Raw genomic sequence first — 11,699 nt, forward strand, 5'->3', positions numbered from 1 at the left:
TTGAATCTCACTATTCCCGGTTATAATGTTTCTAATTCGAAACTGCGGTTTTTTATAATCACTTGCTTATTAATACAGGGTTCTCACCTTCCCTTCAGCAATTTTACAGAGATCGATTCCTCTATAAACATTATGCCACTCATAGAGAAGGAAAAGTTAAAAAAGAAAAATTCTTTTTATGTTTATAGTATAGAAAATATGTAATGTCTTCTGGTATAGATGGGATAAATTTTACGAATGTATCAATCGCATATAATCAAATTTTTTGTTTAAAATTTTACTATTTTCTAAAAGCAGACCATTTTCAATTGTAAAAAAAATTACACACCATCAGTAACTAAATAGAAAACATTATTTAATGTGCTGTCAATCAAAATCGTTATTTACTGTTTTACTTTTGGATATTTTTGTAGATAATGAATAAAATAAACTTACCCTGCAATATTTCTTTGTATGAGAAAACGCGAATTTCAAAAATAGCGAAAAAACTAAGAATTATTTATCATATCTACTGGAACAAGGATAATATTGATAGGAGCAGGGAAAGTAATACTTATATTTCAATTAAGTTTTTTTTTAAAAAAATCGCCAAATAGGAGGGAGATTTCTTAAATATTCCCAATTTATTATATATATCTGGCTGATTATTAGAGTGTTTTATATCCATTTTTTAAAAATTGTTTAGGAGAGCATTTAAAAAATATATTTCTTGTATTTTAGATAGGATATCACAATGAATGTAATACAAATAAATGATCTTTCTAAATTATATTTTAACACTTTGCACAATAGAACACTATAATATTCAGTTGACGATATATAAGACATCTCCATTTTAGCGATTTAAAAAAAACTTAATTGAAATAAAGTATTATTCTAACAAATTTTTTTATTTATCTAGACATCCACTCGAATTTTTTTATAGTTGACAGAATATCACCCTTTTTAGCATTGTATAGTTTAATATAATTAATTTATTATTATAAAAAAAAGATAAAAAGAACTTAATATATGCACTTACTAGATGGATTTATATTTTTAAGAACGTTTCGGGAAAGTTAGGGAATCGTTCCATTAATATACTCAAAGTTCCGTTCCATGTCCCAGGTTAAAACCTTATAGCCTGGTAATTGCATCTTCGTAGTTTGTACGACTATTGTCATTTGAATAAAATTGGAGGGGTAGGGAAGAGGTTAGTTTATATTCGAATTTCGGGATTGGTTCAATAAGGATTTTTTAATAAAATGATGACGATTAAGTTCTTTTTTTTGAATCCTAGTAATATAACAATATCAGTTGAAAATCGTATTTACAAAATCTTTCCATTCCTTATTGCCTTTAACTTGCAAAACATATGCAAATTAGTTATATTATCAAAATATGCAAATTGGTTATATTATCAAAAGTCATTCTTCACTAATAAATGTAGAAATTTTAAGTAAATGAAACTTGAAATATTTGTAAATTTTGTATGAACATTTAGGTAAAACTCCGGAAGAAGTGATGAAATATGCCGCAGTGTTTTGGGATAGATGCAACGAGCTCCAAGATATCGAAAAGATTATGGCACAAATCGAGAAAGGGGAAGCCAGGATTCAACGGAGAATCTCTATCAAAAAGGCCCTTGACGCTAAAGTTTTTTTCTCTTTTAAATTAGATTTGTCATGCATTTTAAAAATAAGTTAAGATTGCTAATCTATACCTTCTAATAAAACATTTTCTTTCGGGCAGTGAACCGTCCATAATAATCATCCGCAAATTTTTATCTTCATGTCATCAACTTATTCATATTCATTCCTTATTTTTGTTGGCTAATTCCATTTTCCTTTTTTTTGCTGGGGTGGGATAGAGTTGGTCTATAAATGTAAACGTTTAGAATTAGTCGACGGTAAACTAATTTCTATATTTTCCGCCCTTTAAAAATCGACTTAAATCTTATATCAATAATATTGTAGTTTGAAATAAATTAAATAAGACAAATTCGATATATTTAGTTTTATAACTTCAAAACAAAAATTATTTGATTATTTTAGATCTTTATTTTTAAAATTCAAATAAAAAAAATTTCCCATGCTTAATCTATGATACTTATTAGGACTAACATTATATTTGTTTAAACAAACAATATTTTCACTATATTGCTTTGTAAGCCATTAATATTCGTATTGGTTTAAATTCTTACCTATGCAACTTTGAGAAGAATAATGATAATTTTTTTTTCATTATAAAAACTCTTGATTGTGTTTAAAATAATCATAATTTTCAAAAAGGGTTTAAGTTGGATGATTTTCTTTGTTCATTATAAACTTTTTTCATTCTCTATATCTTTGACTTCAACGATATTCGAATATTAGAAGTAAATAATTGATATGAATATATTTCCAAAGATACAAAATTAGTGCTATCACAAATGCTATAAATATATATGGAGATAAGAGATCTAGATATTATTTAAACTTTCGAAAATATCGTAATTTTTAAAATATTTGTATTCATAAGTTTTAGAACAATTGATATTTAAACCAATATATTAATATGAATAGATTTATTAGCTAATGGTATTGGCACCGACTGGTATTGATTTTCAAAAACCAATACACTATCTGATTTTTATTGGATTGTATTGATATTGTAAACATAGACAGCCCTAGTGCATACTGCTTTCTCATATTTCCTTGTAATTGTAGCAATCATTTTGTGACGATGATATAAAATATTTTTCTTTAGTTTAACCAATTGTTGAAATTTGAATAAGTAAGATAATAAAATATCACTTAATATTATTTTCTTTTCCCCTCCCTCCTAATTAACAAAAAAAATGAAAGATGTCACGTTACAAGGCTCCCTTCCACCAACTTCGTATTTGTTATGGTACCAACAAGGGAAAGAATTACACCGAAGAGGAGGACCGATTTTTGGTTTGCATGTTGCATAAGTTGGGGTTCGACCGAGAAAATGTGTATGACGAATTACGCACCTGTGCCCGCAACGCGCCTCAATTCAGATTCGATTGGTTCCTCAAATCCAGGACTTCCACCGTGAGTTCTATACTAGTTTTAATTCGGCCTTTTTGTTCGAGGTTTATTGGACCTGGACCGCCAAAAAATTTTTTTTTGTGTTATTATATACACTAGTTTATAATCAGGTTTCGTTTATTTGAGGCCAGAATTGGGACCTATTGCATTGTACCGAATCTCAGTAGCCTGGGGCGCTGGGGCTCGAGCCCCCTAAATTTGAAGAGTTCCTCTCAATATTTTGTATTTTTTTTATACCACTAAAAAAAATAGGTAAACTAGCTATAAAAAAAACAAATTTTGGAAAATGTTAGCTAAAAAAACGTAATTTTGAAAATTGAGCCCCTGAGATTGTTAAAGCTAGTGACGTCCCTGTACTCTCTATTTCTTGTGTCTTAAACGAATTATTGGTATCAGAGTTGTTAACGCTCCTTTTTAAAAGTAGCTAGCTCCCGCTCACGCTACTAATTTTTAAAAGAGCTAGCTGCTTCAAGTAATGGATTGTCACTCCATATATTTGTCCAATATTATCCTCCTGATGATCAATTTTATAGAATCCAAAAAAATCTTCCAAATCATTGCAGAGTTCCCGTGAACTAGTAGCTAATTTTGCATCAGGAATTTGTTTTCTTAAAAAAATTAATTAATTAGCATTTTAGTTCTATATTTTATGCATTTTTTATCCATTCCCAATTTAATTTGAATGCAAGATGGATAAAAGCCGCTGATATTTTCATCATTATAAACACTTGAATGTAATAAAGTTTCAACATATTCCTTGTGGAATTTTTATTTTTATATTAATCTTTTTTTAAAAAAATTTGATATTTCATTTTTATTATTTTTGAATATATTTAAAAAAGTTTAACTTCCAGGCGAAAAACATTTTATTAATCGGACAAATAGGAATAATATTAATCAATATTTGTTTCTAAAATTCGAGACTAATACAAACAGTGTAATTAATTAATTTGTATTTATTTTTGTAAGTCGTGTCACCTTTGTTATGATATCGCAATTTGAATAATTGATGTTACATTTTTGGGGGTAAATTTGAATTTCGCAATTTTTTTGGTTTATGAGTTACATTATATTTATTGAAAATTTATTAATAGTTTATAATTTCAATCATTTTCAATTTTATAATGATGCATGAATTTTTTATATAGTGTGGTTTATATCGCAAGGTCATTATATTTATTTTTACCTTTGAAATAAAATATTCATTATTACATTTTTTTAAATAAATTAATATAAAATTAACTACTTTTATATTGTCCACACAGGTTTGAAAAAAAAATTTAATGTTATTTATAATCAGGCAGATTTGCATCTGAATTAATATAATTACAAAACTTTGTACAAAAATTTGCCTTCTTTGCGCTAGTAAATTATTATACATTTTATACTCACTCTTACCATATTTTGAGTATTTTACTACGGTGCAAATATTAATACTTCTGTATTTGATCGCCCAAAGAACCGCCCTCTACATTTCGGTTACCTTAAAGCTTTGGTTGAATATCACTGGCGCCAAATATGGCCACTATTGATCAGTATTTTTATCGCCATATGGTTCGAGATTTTTCATCATTTTTTTCTCGAAATTTTCTCTTTTCTATTCTAATGCAAGAATTTCTTCCTATAATTACTTAAAACTTAACACAATTAATATGATTTGAAATTGTAAAGATATTATATAGGTATTGAAACCACATAATATTTCGGACAGAAATAGAAGTATATTAGAAAAGTAAGTATTAGATAAAAGTGATGATAAATATTATTCAAAATTCTGTAAACTAAATATTAATATAAAAGCTATAAGTTAAATTTAGATTTTATTTCAAAAGTTAAAAATAAACTAATAATGATATTGTGATCTGAACGACAATCTTATAAAAAATAATATTTTCTTCTTCTTCTCCTTTTTATGCCGATTTCCAGGTTTACCTGGATAGGCCAGTTTTTCCTCTGATTTTTCTTTTCCATTTTTGACGGTCCTGAGCATCAATTTGTAAGATTCATGCTTCTCATATCCGCCGCTATCACATTTGTCCACGTCAACTTGGGCCTTCCTCTAGTTCTTGATCCTCCTACTTTCATCAAGGTGCATCTCTTTACCCAGTCATCTTTTGTCATCCAACCATCTTAGTCTATTTCGTCGCATTACCACTCTAATCATCTCTATACCCAATCTTGTTCGCAATTCCTTGCTAGTTTTTCTCTCTCTCAGAGATACCCCACACATCCATCTAATCACTCTGTTCTTTCTAATTTGGCTTCGTGAATCGCTTTCATTGCCCATGTTTCACCGCCATAAACTTAACAACTCCTCACAGCTTACATAAACTTTCCCCTGTAACTTCAGAGAGACTTTTTTATTTGTAAGACGATATCTCTGAAGTTCTTCAAAGCATGTCTGACCCGTGCAACAACTGCAGAATCTACACTACCATCTGCGTTTAGCATATCGCACAAATAACAAAACTTATCCACTTTTTCTAGGGTTAACCATTGCCAATATCCAGACCACCATTTTCTACGTTATTATTATTATGTATCACTTTCATACATATTCTACAAATAAAGGTCATTCTTTCTAACATCAAACTTCCTTTTTTCCCGCTACATCTATTATGTACCCTTTTTTGGCATCTGGTGCATTGGATTGAATTTCTAGCAACTCCTTTCTTACATACACCACAAGGCCACTTACCGGATTCCTCCATCTTTAGATTTTCCCCACCAATCATCACCTTTGTCTTTGATGCATTCATTTTCAGACCCTTTGCTTCCATAGTCATCTTCCATATACTAATTTTATCCCTCAATTCTTCCTCACTGTTTGCCGTTAATACAACGTCATCTGCATATAATAGCTCCGGAAATCCTTCACGATAAATAATAATGGATTCAGCACGGATCCTTGATGAAGTCCTACTTTCACCTCAAAGCTTTCACTATCACCATAATCCATCTGTACTTCTGTTTGTGCTCCTACATACACTGCCATCACTGCGATAACCAACCATTTCTCCACACTCTCAAGGCCCATCTAGTAACTTCACGCGGCACCCTGTCAAATGCTTTTTCTAAATCAACAAACGCATAATAGTTTCTTTTCCGTCGCAAGATACTTCTCCTGTCTTTGCCTCACCACAAAAATTCATCTGTCATGCCTTTTCCCGATGTAAAACCAAACTGCATTTCATTAATTTTAGTTTGTTCCCTTATCCGCTTCTCTAACACCCTCTCATACCTTCATTGCATGTTCCAAGAGTTTAATAGCTCTGTAAAACCCGCAATCTAATGGATCACCTTTTCCCTTGTATACTGGAATAATTATACTTCTTCGCCAGTCCTCGGGAATAGTTCCTTCTGTGACAATTTGATTTGCCAAATTCATTAACTATTCAATCCCTAAGTCATCAGAACCTTTAAACATCTCTAATACCACCATCGTTAAACCCGATGCCTTCCCTTTTTTCATCTTTTTCACTGCTCTCTTAATTTCATCCTTGCCAAATTTACACCCTGGACCTTCTACCTTTGCACAACTAACATTATTATCCCATTCAATTTCTTCATTAAAAATTCCTTCCATGTAGATCTTCCAGGTTTTCATAATACCATTACTATCAATTAGCATTTTTCCTTCCATATTTCATACATTTAACACCTACCACATCTTGCCTCTTTTTTGCCATCTGCTTTGCCATTCGAACCACATTTACCATTCCTTCAGCACATTCCATTTCTTTAGCAAACTCCTGCCTTTTTTCTTCTTGCGCCTTCGCTATTAATTTCTTAGCATTTCTTTTCGCCATCTTGTAAATATCGTTATCACTATTATCCTATTATACCATTCTTTAAAACACTTGCGTTTCTCATCCACATTTCAATATCTCCGGGTTTCACCACCAAGTCTCCTTATGTCTAGGCGGTCCTTTTGTCCATCCACTTATCCTCAGTTGTCATCACCCAGGCTTTTCTTCATGGCTTCCCACTTGTCGTTTATCCCAGATGCTTGTGCCACCTCCGCCTCCTTTATCGCCAATGTCATATTGAATTGTCGCCTTGCACTCTCCTCCTTCAATTTCTAGACCTTCAGTCGTGGCACAAACTTTCTTTTAGTGATCCTAGCGCCTTTAAAAGTAAGATCTCCTATAACTAGTCGATGCTGATTAATACATTCCTCTCTCGGTATCACTTTCACATTTTTTACTCTACATCTATCACATATCCTTAATAACAAATAATCCACCGCACTTTTGGTACTACCTGACTTATAAGTCACACGCTTCTTTGATTTTTTCTTAAACATTGTATTACAGACAATCATATCCATAGCACCACTAAAATCTAAAATCCTCTCCCCTTCCAGATTCCTCATGCCGTAACTGTACCCTCCATGTATACCTTCATAACCTTAACTACTCGCTCCTACATGTCCATTCAGATCACCAGCCAGGATAATCCCCATAGACTCCCAAAATATATCTTTCTCTTCTTCACTTATTCCAGCCTGAGGAACATATGCCGAGATAATATTATATAGATTTCTACCAAAAATCATCTTGATAACCATTATCTGGTTATCTAGCCTTCTCACTTCAACTACTTTGTCTACCAATTTCTCCGCAACCAATACCCCAACTCCAGCCTTACCATCATTACTTCCTTGCCAAAAGAATTTATACTTTTCACTAGTCTTGCCAATCATTCTTGTCCCATTTCCTTTCCATCTGGTCTCCTGTATGCAGCACACATCTATATGCCTTCTATATAATACATCAACCACTTCTCCCGCTCTTCCCGTCATACTCCCAACATTGTCGCGACTTTTACTCTATCCCTAGTAAACTGGTTTCTCCATATCAGATCGTTGATGGCCGTCATAAGTTTCATTTTCATGCATCGTGATTCCACCAGGTTTCCCATCCTTCTTTTTGTAGGCGGATGAGGAGACCCACGGGGTACTTTGGGTTGTACTCCGCCCATGCTTTGTTGTAGCCATAGGGAAATTTTGTAGCAAGGTTTTTACAATCGGATGCCCTTCCTGACATCAACCCCTTTAAGTGGTTTTTACATCCCGTCGAGGAGACGGTGATCCTATTCTAGATCCAGATCACAGGAACCTTTTAGACCTCCATTAGCCGTCAAAAGACGTTGCCATCCCCCGCCACGATGAGGCTGAAGGTAGGATTTTGGGAGAGATAAAAAAATAATATTTTATTTCTATTTTGTGTGGGGGGGGGGGTTATGATGCAGGATCTTTATTTAATTTGGAAGGGTGTACGGGGATTTGGATTTCCTTTTTTGCTAATTTTGATATGATAGAAGGAGGCCAAGGGTTAAAATTTTAGAGTGGTGATTAGAAATTAGAGGTTCGTTTACATAATCAAATGACTAAAGATGGAAATATTACCATGCGTTCACAGTTAGCGTGTTGCGACGAGCTAACTGTAAATGCAGGGTTATGAATATTACGAATAAATTTTCTATAGATATAATGTAACTCATAAACCAAAATTTTTTATTAATAATATAAAAATTGCGAATTCTAATGAATTATTTAGATTGCGATATCATAACACTTCCCCCCCCCCCTCGACGAATATCACTCCAATATATATTTTTATATATATCATTGTATTTTTTTGGTTAATTTAAATTAGTTACACAATTTTAATATTTATTTATAAGGAGTGTAGTTGATATATAATTCATTTTATGGTTAATACTAGTGGTATAACTTTACCACTTTTTGGTCCGATATTAAATTGATATCGTCCAAGTACCGATCCGATATCATATCTGATTTTGTATTTTGTAAACTTACTATTCGTTTTAATTTTTAATGCATATACATTTTAATTGTTTAAAATCTATGATTTAACAAAATAAATCATTTTATTAAATATATTATTAATAATCTGCTATAGTTTATATTCATGAATCAAAAAGTATATAAAATATATTTATTGATAATTCACTTATTTATAATTAAATTAATCTATTTATATAATTAGTAATAAACAAATATATTATGAAATTTGAAATAAATACTTTTTGATTATTTATAAAAATAAATGGTTATTTAGATAAATTTTATAACATTTCATTTTTATAATATAAAATTTTTTTTAAATTAAAACGCCATTTTATCTGATCGAAAAATTTTATAATATCGTCCGATAACCCCCTATCCGATACGATAAAAATATCGGTACATCCCTAGTTAATATAAAAGCATTATTAATTAATACGTAAAAAATTTAAGTAATACTAATATAGAGATCTATAACATTGAAAACATTTATAAAAAACTTAGAATAATTTTTTTTAACTTTTGAAATAAAATTCGTTTATATAGGAATAAATTTAAATTAACAGTTTCTTATATTAAACTTGTCCTATTTATCGAATAAATATTTGAACAATAAATATAATGATAATAACGAGTTTTACATATTTGTGTTTAAAACAGGAATTACAAAGACGCTGCAACACCCTTATTACTCTCATTGAAAGGGAAAATTTGGAGCTTGAAGAAAGAGAGAAATCGGACAGGAAAAAACGCGGACCAAAGCCATCCCTAGCTACTCCTACTCAGGGAAGTGTGCAAAAGGTAAAATTGTTTTTTGAAATAAAACCTCAGATTTATCATAATTATAAAATGACCGATGTCAAGTATTGTACTAACTCGCGATGGCATAAATTTATTATTGTACCAATTCTGTTAAACCAACTCGCATAATTTTTTTTTTTTTTTTAAAAAAAAATATGTATATAGTTTAAGTATTATCAAAAAATTAATCTTATGGCTTGTGTTGTTAAATAATTTAATTTTGACCAGCTCCATCGTGACTTGAGATTAATATTTTGGGATAAAACATGTCGCTGTTTTAGAGTTGGCCAATAGGTAATTTTGATTTAACAACACTACTTATGGTAAACTTTGATAAATGTGTTCAAAAATAATCGGAATAGAAATAAAGAGTTAAATTATTACAAAAATAAACAGTAAAATGTTAAACTAAGAACCGGTATGGAATTGTATCGCTCATTATACATAACTGTTCAACTCCCTGATATAGTCATAATTAATTATGATGGCCAGTTGGGGTATTTAGTTATGGGTCAAGGTTTAATGGGTGGGGGGGGGGAAGGTGGTAGACTAGCTGGATATACACGATAAAGGTTATATTTAAAAAGTAATCATACGAGATGGTGTAGGACCATACATTATTTATATTTTATGCAAATCTTAAAATAATATTGATTTAAAATTTTATTAATATTTTTTAGAACACTGCAAAAAGGAAAGTAGAAACGACACCTACATTGGCCGCAACACCTATCAACTCCACCCTCAATAAGAATAGCAGTAAAAAGCGGAAATGACACATTCTTTTATTAATTATTTTTGAAAAAATCTGTTTATTATAATTGTTTTCATATTAAATTATAAATATAACGTAATAATTATTATATTGAACAATTTTACTTGATAATATATATTTCTATAAATAGTATTCTTTGTTAATTTTATTTTTATAGATTTTTATTGAATAAAATTGAAACACGTTGATTTTAGTATTTCTCCAAAAATTTGTTTTTTTTTGAAAAGGATTAAGAAGTTGTACAATATAATTGTTCAATTGCTATTAAAATTTTCATTATTTGGCCAAAAATTAAAAATGGCCAAGAATGTTCGCCACACTTAAAATTATTATAAGCCGAACTTTACAGTTTATTATTTTTGTAAAAAGTTACGAAGAGATCACTTTTTGTTCAATATAATTATTCGATTGCTATTTAAAATTTTTATTTGATAAAAATTAAAAATGATCCACCACATTTAAAATTATTTTAAGTTGAACTTTACAGTTCATGTCTTCAAAAGATAATGGCATGTATTTTTTTTGAAACATTTTTGCTAAATTTACCATTGCTTTGATGTAGAAAAATTTTACACCATTGTTTCTGCGCATAAACTATACCATAATTGTAGCTGCGTATTCCAAAAAATTAGATTTATAGCAATTATGAAAATTTCAAGCTTGGCGGTAAGTAAATTTTACTTGTTAAATACTGTTAATCGACCGAATATATTTTCGTCAAAAAGTATATTTAAAAAAATCAGATATTTATTCCACCATTTTACCAATTCTGATACTACAGGGTAGTGCTGTAAACATTTCTAAAAAAACCGAACGCGTTCAACGTTCATTGACAAAAATCGAACGCGATCAAGTTCATGTTCAAAAAAAAGGAACGCGTTCACGTTCAAAAAACCGTTCAAAATTTTATGATAAATTTTTTTTAAATATAATTTAATATAAATAAAACTTCTATTCTCTAATACAATATATTTTAACCATGTTAAAAAATAATATAATTTTATTTTGATAATATAATTATAAATAAAATATACTATAATATAGAGAATAAAAAGATATTTTTATTTATAAAAAATTTTTCTTAATATATTTTAATAACAATTGTTTTCAAAATATTTATCTGATAGACAGGAACACTTGGCAGTTAATACGGCATTAGCTATACTAAAAACGCGCTCTACAGGGGCAGATGAGGGGATTGCGGTATTATACTTAATAACAGCTCTTTTAACGTGGAGAATTAATTAAAAACATTGTTTTGTTATTTGCAAAAAAT

General features: G+C 30.1%; 1 protein-coding gene across 3 annotated transcripts in view; it reads left to right on the plus strand.

Moving 5' to 3' along the window:
* The window catches only part of LOC135922500 (SWI/SNF-related matrix-associated actin-dependent regulator of chromatin subfamily A member 5-like), a 50,415-nt gene extending 39,903 nt beyond the window's left edge, over window positions 1-10,512 (plus strand). For 2 of the 3 annotated variants that reach the window (XM_065456861.1, XM_065456862.1), the window contains exons 21-24: window positions 1,484-1,635; window positions 2,826-3,038; window positions 9,508-9,648; window positions 10,329-10,512. In XM_065456861.1, the coding sequence (XP_065312933.1) occupies window positions 1,484-1,635; window positions 2,826-3,038; window positions 9,508-9,648; window positions 10,329-10,424 (602 nt within the window). In that variant the 3' untranslated portion in view covers window positions 10,425-10,512. The remainder of the gene's footprint in view (window positions 1-1,483; window positions 1,636-2,825; window positions 3,039-9,507; window positions 9,649-10,328) is intronic. The other variant, XM_065456863.1, reaches the window with a different exon arrangement.
* The last annotated feature ends 1,187 nt before the right edge of the window (window positions 10,513-11,699 follow it).

This window comes from Gordionus sp. m RMFG-2023, chromosome 1 (assembly GCF_954871325.1).
Source record: "Gordionus sp. m RMFG-2023 chromosome 1, tfGorSpeb1-WG-v2, whole genome shotgun sequence".
NCBI classification, from domain to species: domain Eukaryota; kingdom Metazoa; phylum Nematomorpha; class Gordioida; order Chordodea; family Parachordodidae; genus Gordionus; species Gordionus sp. m RMFG-2023.